General features: G+C 47.1%; 1 protein-coding gene across 1 annotated transcript in view; it reads right to left on the bottom strand.

The window, feature by feature from the left end:
• Positions 1 to 12,319, bottom strand: part of LOC114062778 (sodium- and chloride-dependent GABA transporter 1-like) — a 22,500-nt gene extending 10,181 nt beyond the window's left edge. The window contains exons 1-8 of the mRNA XM_027894617.1: positions 11,980 to 12,319; positions 7,017 to 7,148; positions 6,223 to 6,323; positions 3,610 to 3,719; positions 3,096 to 3,228; positions 1,753 to 1,887; positions 1,428 to 1,531; positions 993 to 1,117 (exon numbers count right to left, since the gene is read on the bottom strand). Of these exons, the coding sequence (XP_027750418.1) occupies positions 993 to 1,117; positions 1,428 to 1,531; positions 1,753 to 1,887; positions 3,096 to 3,228; positions 3,610 to 3,719; positions 6,223 to 6,323; positions 7,017 to 7,148; positions 11,980 to 12,223 (1,084 nt within the window). The 5' untranslated portion in view covers positions 12,224 to 12,319. The remainder of the gene's footprint in view (positions 1 to 992; positions 1,118 to 1,427; positions 1,532 to 1,752; positions 1,888 to 3,095; positions 3,229 to 3,609; positions 3,720 to 6,222; positions 6,324 to 7,016; positions 7,149 to 11,979) is intronic.
• Positions 12,320 to 17,293: the final 4,974 nt, after the last annotated feature.

Here is a 17,293-nt window from a genome sequence, read left to right as displayed (position 1 = left end):
GTCACCTCTAAGCCTTCTCTTCTCCAGACTAAACAAGCCCAGCTCCCTCAGCCTCTCCTCATAGGACTTGTGCTCAAGTCCCTTCACCAGCCTCGTTGCTCTTCTCTGGACCCGCTCCAGCACCTCAATGTCCTTCCTGAACTGAGGGGCCCAGAGCTGAACACAATACTCAAGGTGTGGCCTCACCAATGCAGAGTACAGGGGAAGGATCACTGCCCTGCTCCTGCTGACCACACTGTTCTTGATGCAGGCCAGGATGCCACTGGCCTTCTTGGCCACCTGGGCACACTGCTGGCTCATGTTCAGCCTCCTGTCGATCAGCACCCCCAGGTCTCTTTCTGCCTGGCTGCTCTCCAGCCACTCTGTGCCCAGCTTGTAGCGCTGCAGGGGGTTGTTGTGGCCAAAGTGCAGGACCCGGCACTTGGCCTTGTTGAACTTCATCCCATTGGAGTCAGCCCATCTCTCCAGTCTATCCAGATCCCTCTGCAGAGCCCTCCTGCCTTCCGGCAGGTCGACACTCCCTCCCAAAAAAATGGTGTTTCTTGAGATAAAAACTTTCTCCGGGAAGACAGCAATTTCAAAATATGTCTTTGCCCCAAAAGACACAGTCCCGTCTTGGTTAAAAAATTATTCTGAGATCAATTTCAAGATTGCGCATGAAAAAGGGATTCCAACCTTTTATCATGTCTACTGAAAACATTCTCTGTACAAGAAGGTTGCAGACAGCAAATGGCCTAAATATTTCCCTACAGCAAAATCACAAAAAAGGTCAGCACTAAGAGGAGGAGAACATTAAAACAGACAGAGATGCCCCTTGCAGCCAGAATATGACCAATATCAGCCACAGGTGCCTGAGACTCATCTTGGTGGGAGGGTGTTTAAAGAGCATTTCACGCATGGGTCCCAGTCAGGAAAGGTCTGTGAGCATCCCATGCTCACAGAAAACTTGTTTTCACAGGTTGCTGGTATATTTGAACTGAGTTTCTGCTTACCTGAGGAGGCCAGCTCTGAGACTGACTTCTTTGTGATGTGTGACATGAAGCCAATGATGGAGAAAATAACAAATCCAGCAAATACGCTTGTAGTGGAGTTTATACAACAGACAATAATGGAGTCTCTGGAAGAGAGAAAGGAGGAAGAGAAACCACCTGCAAGTGACTACCAAGAGGCCAAGAATGGAGGGTGGGGTAAATAAAAGACCAAGCCCTGCTGGGAGCAGGTCTTATGCCCTGGAGAAGTAGAACTGTTGAGATATGAAGTGTCCTGCAGGCAGGGGAGCCCCCCTATAGAGACCAAAGTGTGTCCCCTGGGCTGCGTGTTGGCAGTAAGGGGACAGTGGAAAACAGACCCCCCCAGACTCACCATGACCCCCTACTTCACCCTGAGCATTCCTCGCCATCCAGGAGGCTGGGAAAGAAACAACAAACCTGTAGACATTGTTGTGGAAAGTGTTGTAGCTCCCCAGAGCGATCAGGGACCCCAGCCCCAGGCCATAAGAGAAGAAGATCTGTGTGGCTGCATCCATCCAGACCTGTAGAGAAAGAAACAGGAGAGGGATGGACTCCATGCTGCAGGTGCATCTCCTGCAGCAGCCCAGTGCAACTTTGTCTTAGCCTGTGAGGGTCGTGACTGCTTGAAAAAGGAACTATTCCAGGATTTTTTTAAATACTTAAAATATTTAAGGGAAGTGCCCTTGGAAGACTAATACAGAGGCAACTGGGAGATAGGAGCTTTCCTCGCTAGGCTACAAACCTCGGAGTCGGAGAGCTTTCTGAAGTCAGGTGTGAGGTAGAAGAGGATCCCCTCCTTGGCTCCTGGCAGTGTGACTCCACGGAATAAGAGGATGAAAAGCATGAAGTAGGGATAGGTAGCTGAGAAATACACAACCTGAAAAAGACCCCATGGAGAGAAACCTTTAACCCACCAGTTCCCAGGAGCTTTCCTGCCCACTTTGTGTCATTGCATGGGGCACGTCCCCCTGTGAGGGAGGTAGGTTCCCCAAGCACAGCCAAAGCACAGCAGCCTTTCCTTGCATTTGCTGTCTCTCATTCCCATGATAATAATCTTTGTCTGTTTGAGGTTTCTCCCTGCCAATGATATGCAAGGACACACTAATCAAAAAAGTAGTATGCTGAAGTCTGTATGAAATACTCAAAGAAAAGGGAATTGCACAGAAATAAATTTAGTCCACGGAAGTATTCCCTTTAAGTCATCACATTCTTATTTTGCAGAGCTAAAGCCGGTATTTCTCTAGACCAATGCATCAAACAACAAGAGTTGTCTTGATTTCCACTTTCTTCTCAGCATTATTTCGGGGACTCACGAGTACATGACATCCCTCATCACAGAACCCATACCGGGAATCACCTGGGCTTTGTTGTGGCTGCGTAGCTAAAACCTCTTTGGGAACCAATGAGGAAGTTAACAGCTTAGGTGACTTACTCCTGAAGTGCTTATTCCTGATCTCTCCTCTAGATTATTCCTTTCATAATACTGTCCCGCTGCACCACGCTGTGCTCTAACTAACACATCCTAGTATCTCAGCATCACGTTTTCACTAAACTAAGAAATTACCTTTTTGCTGTGCTAGCCTGAAATGTTACAAGCGAATAACAATGTGCTTCTCATCTGAAGGTCTGCCACCAATACTGAAAGGGCAGCAGGGAAATTTTCAAACGAGATAGTCAGGGTTTTTTCACCAACAGCATTTTAAGAGACGATGATTTTCAAAAGTGGGAGACCATAAGAGGTTTTGCTCTCTCAAAAGGCTGTCCCAAGGAGGGAAATATAAGTAACTTCTGAAAACAACTTCACAAACCTCTTCCCAGAAGGACTGAGCTCTCAGACTCATGACTTTACAGGGAAGAGTTAATCTCTACACTTAGAATGAAAATTACCATAAACATTGTAGCAATTTTAACAACCATGAAAGGTAAAATGTCAGGAATTTAATAGCATCTGCTGTGATTCTGCCTCAAAACACCATAACCTCAGTTATAGGCACTTAAATAAAATTGAGTCTGGAGGACATTTTGAAAACAGACCTGAGTGCAGAATGAGGGGCAGCACTGAAATACCCGACCCGCACACCATACCTTGCCTGTCCACTCCACACCCTTCCAGATGGAGAAGTAGACCAGGAGCCAGGCCAGGGCCAACGTGCCAGCCAGGGGCCAGCGAACAGAGCCAGGCTCTCCCAGGCCCCCTGACATCTGGTGCATGTTTCTCCTAGGGATGGGAGACGTTGTGTTAGAGGGAAGTCCAACCCTTGGGGGCAGTGGGATTAGAGATCCCAGAGGTGTCTGCTGGGTGAAGGGTCAGGTGAGGACAAGCATGAGAACCTACACAACCTTAAAGAGGCCTGAGGTTCATCATGATGGGACGATACAGGGAGGACAAGAGAGGTGGAGAGGCTGTTATCCTCTCTGTCCCTCAGACCTGAGGTTGCACAGTGCACCCCATGCCCACCAGGGCCAGTGGTTGGCTGTAACGCCCTCCTGCCAAAGTTATCCAAAGAGTAGTGCCAAATGGGCACCAGCCACAATCCTGGGGGGCAGATACGACTGTGGTTAGGGAGGAGAAACCTGGTGTAGGCAACTGTGGACGTACTCCCAGAACTCAGTGACGGCACTGGTGAGGTTGGTGGTGTCATTCAGGGAGTAGTTGGAGAAGCAGCGGTCGGTGTTCCAGGCATTCCCACAGTTCTGCCACGGCAGGTCCTGCATAAGAAAAAGGACAGTAAGGTCGTCAATAGTGTTGTATCTCCCAAGGGCAGCACTGAAAACTAAAATTTGGCTTATTTTAAACTGAAAACCCATTATTTTTTTTGCAAAGAGGATGGGCAGCACCATCGGATGGGCTCGACCTTGTAGCCAAAAGTGTGAAACCATTTTCTAAAATACGGTAATTTGTGACAAGGATTTTCCAGGAAACAATATCAGAGCTTGATTAGGACAGTGCTGTAGCTCTAATAAAATGTTAGCAATTCCCCAGATAGAAAGTAATTTCCAATTAACTGTTGGTAATTAATAGCTACAAATTAAAATGGTTACTGAGGGATATTGTGTTTATAACCATTACAAATTTTGGTTAGCTTTACTCAACAAGTGCCTGGAATTTACTGCACAAAGAATAAACAGTTTCTTTCCTCTCATTTATCCTAAGCTCCAAGGCTAAAAAACCAGCATGGCCCTGAGAATGGGGGCTAATGGGTTGTCTACCCAAATAGACTAATGTAGCACAAGCACAGGAGTAAATTTAAAGCACAGTAGATGCTTCATGCTCTCTCCTACCCTGATTATAAGCTGCAAAAAGGGATTCCTGGGTGATGTTTATGCTGTAGGTAGAGGCGGTGTGATGGCAACACACCACTACAGATTTAATGTGATGAGCCCTGGCACCAGGAGCGTTGAAGCTGTAGTGTCAGGGACTGTGTGAGCGTGCAAGAGGACTCACCCGTGCCCGGCCGAGGCAGTCCCAGAAAAGCAGGTCAGATATGTCTCAGTGTTTAACAATCTCTTCCCTCGAGCACAGTGCACTTAGATAAATGCAGAACAGCTATTCTGGCTGATTTCCCTCTGCAGATAAGACCTTGGGCTCCAGCTCAACCAAGCTCTAAGAAGATGTTTTTATCCATCACTATTCATCCACAAACACTGACTTCTTCAGAAATATTATCTGTGTTTTAAGTGTTTTGTGGCATCAGTGCCTTTAAGTGCCACCTTCATTGCTCCGTCTGAATAAGTTGGTTCCAGGAGGCAATGCCTTTAAAAGCGCTGGCTTGGCAGAAGGTGTTGTAGGGTTGGGGGGGGGGTGTGAAATTCTCTGGCCACTCAGGCTGTTCCACCCACACAGTGATTTCACTGAAGTCTTTCTAACTACATTGATGTAAAGGCAATGGCTCAAGAAGTGCCGCACTGCAGCCCTTCAACCAAGTGCTCTGTTCATCAGAGGAGCTGCACAGCTCTTACAGGGAGAGGCAGGTTGGGGGCCAGTTTTTGCTGCTCTATTTCCTCTGAATTTCAGAGGACAGAAAAGCTTCACTCCTATTATCGTTCAAAATGCTCCTAGTCAAATTTAGGAAGGACAAGGACAGAAATTAGTCCAGGCTTTTTTTTGTACCTCGGCTCCTTTTTGGAATTTGGAATTGTCTCTGGTAAAAGAAAACTTCCTGAGCCAAATATCTGGACCTGCCTGTGTACATATGGGCACTGTCAGCAGGGGGGTCTGTGACACCCAAATGTACCAAAGCCTCATCTTACCCAAGGATGTGTTCCTCTGGGGCAGACCTTTGGTCATTTGGGAATCCTCTGAGGCTGCATCTATTCATCCACAACTAACAATGTTGTTCTTGATCCAGGAGCCTACAGTAGTATGTAGCAATGGGGGAAGGAGCACAGTGGGGAATACTAAATGGAATAATTTAGCAAAAGTCTCGATATATAATTTAAATTTTGTTGAAATAAAAAGTAAAACTGGATGTACTGTATCATAACAGCATTTCATGCTTATATCTAAATAAAATTTAAAAAGATCCCATTTGGACCATGCAGTTGTTGTCTTTGAGGTTTCTCAGAGAGTAATGTTAAAGAACCTTGTCCTAGTTTCTGGACTGAAATTAATCATTCAGCTACCAAGAAGTTGATAGGGGGTATGATTCTAACCTTCTATGGTTGAAGACCCTGCTATGGGAGAGGAACCCACTAAAAACCATAAAGTACATGCTAAGAGAACATCACAAGCAGACATCTAGATAATTTCTGTATCATTTTCCCAGCAGAAAAAAAATCTTCCAGATTTCATTTATCAAGAAAAGTCTGAATAAGATCTAATTAAGGTCAGGACTAAGTCCTGAGAAATAAGACTGTGTTGTAACAAAACCAGTTATGGAAATGTGCAACTCTAGAAATACAACAAGGTCACAGGGTGTGTTTTAAATACTGATGTGAGGGGGGAACATTTCTCAGAGAGGAGATAGGATCATCCCCTCCAGAGGACCATCCTCTTCAGAGGCAATATCAGTACCCATCAACACTACGAAACTGCTCCTAGGGCTAATGAACCTCTTCAGGGAGGGTCCAGCAGGTTGTGGACAAGGGTTATTTGCACAAACTGCAAACAGCTTGTGCCTGTTTTATGGTATAAACCACTCAGCCCCCACAAAGCAGGAGTGAGGACCCAGAACACAGCCAATGCCGTGCTGCAGATACACCAGTGACTCACCGCAGTGAAAGAGTTGAAGAGATAGTAGAGAGCCCAGGCGATGATGACAATGTAGTAGATGTTCAGCCAGAAGGAGAGAACCATAGCTGCCAGACCTACACCTGCAAATGAAGGCAGAGAGCAACTTCCGTCCAGGTCTCCACTACACGAGTTAATGGACACCACAGCAGGTTTTTTGGCAGAAACAGAAAAAGCAAATCAGCTCTTCAACAGAGGGTGGGCCACAGTTGCACTGTGAGCTGTTCAGCGAGGGAGGTTCATTCCCTCTCCTCCCTCACCCACCCATTTTCAAAGAGAAAATATTGTTCCCTTTCAGGGCACTACAGGTTCTTTAGGGACAGAGTCCCATGAAAACAGGATCTGGTCACTTCCCTGGCAGAATCACACTATCCCACATTCAATGCATTTCTAAATCACCACTGATTTCTAGAAAACAATTACTCCAGGCACGGCAACAGGTTCACGCCCCCTTTTTACACCTCTCCCATGCAATTAAGGTAAGTCTAAATAGGAAGGATTGGAGCAAAAATGGGTCTTCTGCAACCAGAATCACTCTATCACATCCCATACTGCTCATGAAGTGCCTTGTCACCACCCAAGGTTGCTCAAACAGAGCATAGTGATATTAATAACTGCAAACATCAGAGTCAAGGACAGTTGGATAATGACAGAGGGGGAAAAACCCTCCCCTGACTTGCCACCCCATCCCAGACCCAAGTGATTTGCTGATTTGCTCATCAAAGCTTTAATGGAATCTGTAGTTACATGCCATTGCTTTCATAAACCCACAGTACCTTTAAACATAGGTGCCAGTCTCCAGACTCCCAGGCCGCCAATAGAGGTATATTGGCCCAGAGCAGTTTCGAGAAGGAACAGAGGAATCCCAGCAAACACCAGTGTCAGGAAATAGGGAATGAGGAAGGCCCCTGAAAGAAGGAGCAATGTTATTAGACAGCTCCCCCTTTTACCATGAAGTAAATTCTTCTAGCTGAGGTTTCTTGCTCCACAGCACCCACGTGATGAGGAGCAACTTTTGCTCAAAGACGACAGTTTCCAACTGGAGTTGGTGTGTTACGTGAGTCTCCCACTGAGATCTCCACTGCTTTACCCTTTATCCTATCACAATGGGTATTTATGTACCATGTCTACATATGCACTGGTATCACTAGATAGGTAATGCCAATCTCACTTTGCTGGTAGCTATGCTAAACCCAATCTGACAAAAAACCCAGTACCTGTACACTGACACTGGTAACTTTTTCTTGTTGATGCTTTTTGTCATACCTGCACCAGCTCCCAGTTCTTCACTTTGAGGGAAAAGTGCACAAGAATATCTCGGATTGGCCACTACTCTCTTATTTACAGCTATTTCAGTCTTTTAGGAAAACTGTAACTAAGGCTGTATTTTCTCTCATAACAGTGTTATATTCTTAGCTAACCATGTTTTAGATTTACCCTTAAAATTCCTGGTAAAACTATTACTCTTCTCTATGGCCCTATAGAAATCTCATCACTACAAGTGTGGTAGTGCAGCCTTTCCCTAGAGGTGTTACTGCTACCCAGTTAAAAGAAGAGTGAATAGAACAGGAGAGCCTTGCTGTGTGATCTGAAGGCTGAACATGTCCAGGTCATCCTGACTTTTAGGACCTGGGACAAAGATCATTTTCCACTTTTCTCGTGCATGTACTGGAGCATGCCATCCTTCCTGAGGAAGACAAACTCTGGCTGGGGACTGAGTGGGGACACTCAGTTTGCTCAGGAGTAGTTGGCCATGTTCGGGACAGCACTGGTTTCTGCACTAGTCGAAGGGCTGAGCTGTCAGTATGAGTCTTCTTCTCCAGATAACAAAGGGAAAGCAAACACGGAGCCAGAGAGCAAAGCCAATCTGGAGAGCTGCAGCCCAGATTGCACCTGGCAGAGCCAGTCTCCAGCAGCTGCTCTCTTGAGGGTAGGGACGCAGCGTGGCACAGCCAGGGATGCTGGCTCAGGGTGCACCCAGCTGGGGACGCCTGCCTGACAAGCAGAGAGCTGAGCCTAGCTGGGAGAGGCAAGTGCCAGCACCCAGAATCCGAGGGAGGAAGCATGCAAGAGGATTTGGCAGTGGGTGGTGGGGAGGAAACACTCTCCGGGCCAGCAGCTCGATGACCATGAGCCTGAATCACAAGCTGGCATGGAAGCACAGGCTCTCAGCTTCATCAGCAGCCTGGCGAGGAGGAGAGAGTAGCTTTGAGCAGCACTGCACACTCGGCATTCTCCCTTGTGTTCTTGCTTACCACAGGCTGCAAGATCCACTCCCCTAAGGAACCCGGCAGGAGGACACGGATGCTGCCACCCTGCCACTGTGGAGTTTGAAGGCTGAGCTTTTAAGCAGTGCAAGTGCCTTCCTCATTTCTGTGCAAGCAATAAAATTTGGCCACAGTCTTGATAATCTTGCATTTCTCATCCACAGCAGGCCAGAAAGGTTTGTAGATGAAAGATTTTATTAGACTATTGAGTAAAAAAAAAAAACAGACAAACTTTTGGACACAGGTCTTTTGTCCTGGCCCAACATATATCCTCGAGAATATTGGAAAATCTGCAAACCACGACATGTATACAACCAGAGTGGAAATCAGTTCTGAAATTCGTACCTAAAGTCTGCAGGTCTGTGCCTAAATCCTCGGCACAGAGAGAAAGCAATGGTCTTTAGTCTCTGGCCAAGAAGTCTGGTTCAGATCCTGAGTCTGCTGTGTGTGACCTTGTGTGTTGCCGAAGCCCGTGGAACACCACTCGTCCTGCCTTGCCTGCTCAGAGCACTGACCCTTGCAGACATGGAAGGATGCCTGGCACCTACTCAGCAACCCCAAATCTGCCTGCAGTCTCCAGCTCCTAACGCCATAAAGCAAGAAATAGCAATTAATCCCTAAGGAGGGAACACTGCCCAAGAATCAGAAGTTGAGCATTACAGGAAGTAACATACTGTTGCTTCCAGCCTCAGTGTGCAAATGAGGAACGCACGATGTTTATTTAAAGGACTACTTTTCTCTCAAGTTATTCAAGCTCAGGATCTCACAATTTTTAGCAGGTACTGAGCCGCATTTAGAGTGAATTTGGAGTCCAGCAGAACCCCGTTGAGATCAGAAAGAGTGCATGAGTTTAGAAATAGGTGTGGAGGCTGGAGCGTTAGGCACAATTGGGCACATCCATCTGTGTGCAGAGCCAGCAGGGAGCCCAGGCATCAACTTGGGCGAAGCCTGCCCCCCGCAGCGGGCGGGCCGTGTGCTGGGCTGCCGTGCCCTGGGCTCCCTGCACCAAGCAAACCAGCCGTGAGCCAATGCAACATGACAGTGGCAAGTGAGACAACGATATTTCCATTCAATTCAATTTGCCTATGCGTAATGGAAGCAGCCCACACGACCGCGCTCTGAGCAGCGCACACGAGGGACGCTAAAATTAGAGTCCCACCCACAGTCTGCTCTGCTCCGGAGGCGCCTCCATCGGGGCAGAGCCAAGGCGCTGCCCACCCGATTGCGAGTCAGATGCCGTGGCATCGACTCCCGATGACGCTTTCGTGCGTCAGCTCTCCCGCCTGTCTCCAGCATCGGCAGCCTCCACTTGCCGCCCATTATTGCCGGCTGCGGGACTAGTCGTGCCTGTGAACAGCCACACCTGATAGGGTGAGATGAATGCGGGATCCGGCAGGTCAGGCAGGGTGTTTTGGAGGTGGCAGGCACCAGTCTCCTCCCTTTTGTCTGTCTGGCATTCCTGCTCACAGCCGGCTGGTCCCTCTGCATACCTACAGCTGCCAGGGCAGAGATTACCCTGTGTGCCATTGCTCATGCTAATAATAGTGCTCCACACCTCCACAGTACCCTCTGTCCTAGGTTCTCAGCTGATTTTATAAATAGGACTGATTTTAGCTTCACAGCACCCTTCATCTAATTATAGGTATTGTCATCCCCACTTTTATGTGTGAGGAGACAGTCACGGGCACCACAGATCCAGTGTGAGTGTTGAGATGATGCAGCAGCCACGGGGCAGATACTGGCTGGCGTTGGGACTTAGCCAAGGGGCTAATGTTGTGTGTGGAGGCCTGGCAATCAGGTGCCAGAGTGTGGCTAGATAAAGATGACAAACCCACACTGCGACTCTGACACTGGGGGCACAGGTTCCCTTAAGAAGGCCTGGCTGATTCCCATAAATCTCACTCAGCTCAGTTGCATATTTATGCCCCTTCACAAAACCCAAAAAAGATGTGGATGTCCCATCCCTAAAAGTGTTCAAGGCCAGGTTGGATGTGTCTTTGAACAACCTGGTCTAAGGAAAGGTAGGTGGGAACCATGTGATCTTTAAGGTCCCTTCCAACCTACGGTTCTATGATCTTAAGGATCCCTTCCAAACATCCTATGATTCTACGAAAACAACATACTGCATTAAAATCTTGACAAAATTGATAAATGTCTGATCTCCTGCTGGAACTCACTCCACATGCTTCAGAAAAGACCCAAGATACCCTTAAATGCCATGGAGTTACATGGGTAGACTGCCTCAGGGATCTAGACCCTTTTCCAGGGTTGGAGGAGAAGAGCATCCTACACCCCCTAAGACACAAACAGCAGAAGTGGATCTGAGTCACGAGAACAAAGGCAAAAGGAAAATAAAAAAGATGCGGAGAAGAAGCATGAGAAGAGACCTTCAAAGCAGCATGAATGAATGTGACACCAAGGACAAGGACTCTGGGCAAGGAAGAGCTAACAGGGAAGCAAAGAGCTAGGTGGGAAGACTAGCAGGTGGTACTAAAATTATATATACAGTCTGAAAGGGGAGAAAAAGGATTTTGGACTTGTGTAGGAAGATTGAGAAAGGGTTCAAGGAAGTGAGCAGCTCTTCAAGGTGGGGAAAGAAGGTTATTTTAGTAACAGGTACAAAAAATGGGAGAGCTGGCCATGGAGTGAGGAGAAGAGCCTCTGTTCTACGAACACAAGCCCATACTACCTTCTCAAAAAACATCTCCCTGGCAAGGCTGAAGAAATAGCACTATTTTTGAGGGGGGCTGAGGCACGGAAATTTATTTTCTGGCTTGATTCAAGACATGCAGAAACTCTGTAGCTGGGCAGGGAGTTGATGTCCCAGGTCTCTTGATTTCTAGCCCAGTAGTGTTTCCCCATCTGCCTGCCTTTCTCTAGCCTTCCAATGGTTTGGCAAAACCTCAGCAGATGACTGGTAAGGAAAGGATATAGTGGTGCAATAATAAAGAGAATTAAAAGTACCTGGTGCTAGCTCTCTAAGGCACTGCTACCAGATGCATCCCACTGGAAGTGGGATCTTCATTCTTTGCCACCTGCCTTCTTTCTTATGGCCTCTGTTTCCCAAGCATTAGAATGGAGATGATAACTGTGACCCTTTTCACAGCACTCTAGTAAGTCGAAGCTCATTTCCTTCCATAGATGATGACAAGTCATTATGTGTATGTGTACATAAATACACGTTTTTATATATGTCTACCCAGCCCTACTGTGGTCCATGCTTCTAATCAGAACTCCTCAAACATGTAACCCACACTCACATGCAAAACTCTTATCCCTTGAGAACACACTAGGCTGACGAGAACCCCCCAGGTTTCCCTGGGAGCTCCCCAGCATGCCTATGTGCACAGTCCTCCTTGTAAATAAATGAGGACAGCTCTCAGCTGGAGGATCAACTCAGACACACCAAACCAAATCTGTTCAGTAACAAGGCTGCTCAGGGATGAGTGCAGGTATGGTGTGTTTCTCTTACCTCCTCCATTCTTGCCACAGAGATAAGGGAAGCGCCAGACATTGCCCAGGCCGATAGCGTAACCCACACAGGAAAGCAAGAAGTCAAATTTCCCCTTCCAGGAACCTCTGTCTGGGAGCTCCTTCTTCTTCTTCTTCTTGGTGCCCAGAACCTCAGGGGTGATGGGTTCTTGTTCCTCCAGGGCTGCCTGCTTCACCTCGGAGGGAGAGCTCAGCTCCACAGAGGGGTTGTCCATCTTGCCCATGGTGACTCAGATGTGTGGCCACTCTTGCTGAGGGGCTGGAGGAGCAACAAGGGCAGCTTCTGCCTCGGTCGAGCGTGGGCGAAATGGGAAGCACTGGGCAAAGCTCCTGATGAGAAAGGAGGGAAAGAATCCTGTGTCAGTGTACTGGACTTAGGGGAGGGTCTTGTTGGGTCTGAGGCGGACTCACTGGGTGGACTGTTGCACATCAGTGCAGCCTATCCATACCTCCCTGCTTTCTCCAGAGAGAAGGAAGATAATTTTGCCTTGCTTGAAGCTGCCCTTCTAAGGAGTTGTGCCCACGTAGACTGCTGACAACAGACTCAGACCTGGCTGTTACCAGCACATAAAAAACACCTCAACTCTTTCTTATTCCAGTGCTCTCTAGGAAAAGCTCCTGGACCAGTACACATGCAGAGAAATCACAGCTTGTGGGTGACCCACCATGAAGCAGTCCAGAAAGAGACATATATCTGGCATGTCTGAGTTACAGTGGAGAGGGGAATGGTGGAGGTGCCACATCTCCCAGGTCTTGGGCCCAAAACTGAGTGCACCAGCCACGGAGGCATCTGAGAGATGACATGCCCTAAGGAGTATATAACCATCACACCAAAACAATTCAGAAAGAGAGCAAGAACAGTCTGTGTTATTACACCTGTGGCTCAAACAATATTGCACTCGTGTCTTGAAAACTAAGTGCAGTTTTTCCTTCCTTTTGCAGAAGCTATTGCAAAGCAATAAAAGGCATAGAGGAGAGACAAAATGATGTTTAAAAGTGTGGACCATCTTCCATGTCAAGAGAAGCTAAAGGAAATAGGTTCCATTGTCCTGTGAAATATCTGACAGGGGCCTAAAAATGTATCAGTGTCATAGAATATGAGCATTCACCATTTCTGACAGAAAGAGATAAAACCAAGACAGTGGGTGGTAGGTTAAACCAAAGGGGTTATTTCACAAAGTGTGCAGCTATGGAGCAAGACTCCCCACTGCAGAACATGAGGGATGCTGAGATTTTACATGACTTCAAAAAGGAAATTAAGAGGAAAAATAATGAAAGGAAAATCCACCAGGATCTACCCTTAAAGTTCAGGAAAACCCTAAGCTGTAACTTACTGGAGGTTGAGGGACTCTTCCAAGGAAATAACACTCCCTAGTTTTCCTGTTTGTATCATCTACCCTAAGCCATAGAAAAAGACAGGGGACTGGTATGGTGCTGGCTCTCACACATGTCTCAGCCCATTTTACAGAGAGACAAATTTAATCCTCATATCAGGGACCATGAGGGTGACCTGTACTACAGTCTCCCAGAGAAGTCTATTGACAAAAGCATTTCCAGATACAGACATTGGAAAACAAAACAAAAAACAAATAACCTGCCAAAACCAAACCAAATCAAACCAAAAAAAATCCCGTGGGACCCCAAGTCCCATCGCCCAGTCCACCCCCCACCAAAAAAAGAGAAAGAAAAAAAATGAAAACAAAGTTGATATAACATAAAACACAGGAATGCTGTGAAGATATGTCCTGTTCTAGCAGTTAAAACTGGCCTTGCTTGAGCTTTTTACTCTTGAGAGTCTTGTCTCCTAAGCAAACAGTACACATTTGTCCCATGGGATGCTTGGGGGACTCATTAATTAGAGTTTCTGAAGTGTCCTGGACAGAGATGATCTCCCAAGTCCAGGCAGTACTGACTGCTGCTTACTACAATGGGTACCCCATGATTACAGCAGACAGATTTCCTTCCCCCACAGAATTCACCACTGAGGTTAGGAAAATGGTATCGACTGTGAAGGGAATGGCTAAACCAGAAAAAAAACCAACCGTAATTCATTATGGTAAGTCAGTGGAGAAGCCAGAAATCTCTTTGCTGTGGGATGAAGGCTGTAACCAAATCCTCTGGGCTATGGAGCCCACACCGAGCCTCACAACTCCTCTAGCCCAAGGATGGTTGTAGATAAGCCCAGTAGTAAGTGGCAGCATGAAAATGCTTTCTGGGGAGAAGAGACGATTTTGCAAAGCCCATGAGGCAGATGCCAGAAGTATTGCAGGACACCGAGAGCAAAGACTTTGGTTAACAGATCCCACTTCTGTCCTACACCTTGTGATAGATAACACTGTCACACTAGCTCCGAGCTCCTCAGTAAGGCAGGGAGCAGAACATGTAGGAGGAAAGTGAAATAAAGACAATTTATAAATCAAAACAGAAGAAATAGCACCAAAACCCCTGGGAAGAATTCAGAGCTGAGCTAAGTTAGGATAATTAGCTATGCCTGTAGACAGAACAAATTAGACTCAACAGAAGCCATTTTGACTTTTTTCTTCCTGAGAAAAAAACAGTAGGTAAGCTAATATCTTAAAGAAGAATTTATATATGCTGTGCTCTTTTCCCTTTCCTGTTGCCACAGTTCTGGAGAGATGCTGCAGCCAGATAATCACACCTCGTATTTCATATTCTTGGGGTAGGATGCTAGAGGAGCAGCAGACCAAACTGGCAATTTCTTCTTACCTGACAAGTGAGGTCCTTCATCTCCAGCTCAGAAAGAATAAGCTAGATTTATAGATGTTTCTCCACAGTCAAGAAATTTAAAAAGAGTCAAGAGGACCCACTGAAGATTCATCCCTCCTTCTGTCCTCTCTCCTACAGTGATGGATGATTGGGGCAGAAGAGCTCATGCATGTCCCACATCCTGGCTGTGCCATGTCCTTTCCCAGACATGTAGCCCTGACCAGGAAAAACACAGACATCTGTTGCTCCAGGCTAAGTGTTTGACTCCTATGTTTAGACACCAGCTCACACGCTAGACAAGTGGTCCTACTGCAACAAAATGCACCAGTCCCTCCACTTATCTACATGAGTCTCCTCCAACACAAGCACAGGGCTCTGTCCAGTGCTGACAGCCTAGAGAGAGCAGAGTCAGTTCAGTAGCTGTCATGTCAGATTATTCATTCTGAAAAGCACACGGTGCTCTGGGCACAGCAAAAAATGCCTGAAGGACTAAAAATAATAATCAATAAGATTAGAGCTACAAGCTGAAGGTGAGCTCTGCTTCATAAGGACTTGAAAACAAGGTCAGAGAGTTCAAACATGTCACTTCAGAAATTTTCTCATTCAGCTTCCTCCGAATACACCATATTCTTAAGCCAGGACTCTCAAAGCTCTCAGTGAGAGCTAACACCATAATCCTTGGCAGCAAAGGAGTGAGTTGTGTTTCACTGAGTTGTGCAGAAGACCTGGTCTTCTCATTCTCAACTCAATAAAAACAACTACCAACGTCCCCAGCGGGTGCAGAGCCAGGCTGAAATGCATTCTGGCAAACAGTCCTTCCCCTCCTCTTTTTTGAGGGATTTTTCTTCAAATAAGAAAATAGCACTGAAAAAGCATTACCTCCACTTGAAACACTGCCCTGAAACTGCTAACATTGACCTTTTTACTTTCCCCTGCTTCAGCATGAAATATTAAGAGTTTCCCCAAATTTGACAGAACCCAAAAATTTCAAAGGCATAAAATTGCCCAAACTGAAACAGCAAAATGACCTGTAGAAACATGCAACCCCACCTCTTCTTTGTCAGTGCCGAAACAGCCACCCAACCCACTTCTGACCCATGCAGGTAGAGGCACAAGTAGTTTAATTACACAGTGCAGGCTGTTTTTCAGTCAATTAGACTTTTCCTTCCATCCACACCATTTTAATGCCAAGCCAAATAGCCCCAAGGCTCTTGCATCTTGTTTAGAGCCGTGACCAGCTGATCAGGGCACAGCAGACTCTCGATTTTTTTTCTGCTCTCTCCAGTAGCAACATATGCTTGACCTTCCTGCATATATGAAAGTTGGAGGGTCTGGAGAGAAGCCCTCCGGAGGATTCTGAGGATACTGGCAAGGTGGAAGCCACTCAAGGCTGGAGTGTTGCTGTGTTTTCCATCAGGGTCAGACTTGTGATTCACAGCCCCCTCTGTGTTCTGCTCAAGAGGCAGCCACTGCAGTCACCCAACCTTTCATCTCCCTTCCCCAGAAGACGAGCAAGTGCTTGGTTACAGGAGAAGTCAGCACTCACAGAGGATGTGAGAAAAAAGTAAAGCAGTTCTCCTGAGTGATGGAGCTGCTGGGTGGCCTCCACCTCCACCCCATTTTACACCCTCTTGCGTAAGATCTAGGTTGTTGATGACCAGTTCTGACCTGCATCTCCTGCCCAACACCCCTCTTCCACTACAGCCCAGGGCTACCCACATCACTCCTAATAATGTGGCAGGTGAGACTGTCACCACACCAGAACCCTATCCAGATGAGCAGAGGGGTAATTGGAGCATGAGCCACATTTCATAAACAATTAAATGAACGGGACACCTGCCTGAGGTCAGAAAACATCTTGCAGTCCCCAGTCCTGATCCCAGGAGGGCTGCAGCAGTCCTCCAAAGCCACGAAAAAACAGGTGAAGAATCGCTGAGCTTCCAGTCCTGGATGCATCCTGCCATGCAGTCTCTTTGCCAAGGAGCACCTTCCTTGTGTTACGCATGCAGGAGGAATGGGGTCAACCATTCCAATACTTTCCCTGTCTCCAGATTCCCACTTGAATCTCTTCTGCCTCCTCATCCCTCAGGGGGAAGTGGGCTCAGATCCTGCTGCTGGCCACAGATCATGCTTCACTCACCACTGCTGCTCTCACCTGGGTGTCTGGGATTGCCTTACATTGTCCGTAAGGGAAGTACCTTTTTTGAACAATGCAAATTATGCAGCCTCTGAGCCATTTTAGTGCTCTCATTTAAAGCCCATCCTGGCCTCTCAGAAGCTTCCCCAGGAAGCAGAGAGACGGTAGGACTCCTCCTTGACTCCTGCATACTGTCCTGATTCAGCCTAAACCACCACAGCAGCAAGAGGATCAAGACCAGGCCACATCCTGAGTATGCTGGCAAGGTGCTGGCCCCACGTGGAAGCCACTCAGGGCTGGAGTGTTGCTGTTCATGGCAGTCTCGGAGTAGACTGTGGGCTTCCAGATTGGGAAAGACAGACAAGTGGTTTAAAGGCATCCTTCTCTCCATCCTCCTCAGCAAATGTACCACATTAAAAAGATTAAAGGA

Source organism: Empidonax traillii, unplaced genomic scaffold, assembly GCF_003031625.1.
Source record: "Empidonax traillii isolate 1590-97213 ecotype Southwest subspecies unplaced genomic scaffold, ASM303162v1 scaffold434:size946695, whole genome shotgun sequence".
Classification (NCBI taxonomy): Eukaryota; Metazoa; Chordata; class Aves; order Passeriformes; family Tyrannidae; genus Empidonax; species Empidonax traillii.
This window is presented reverse-complemented; position numbering and strand designations above follow the sequence as displayed.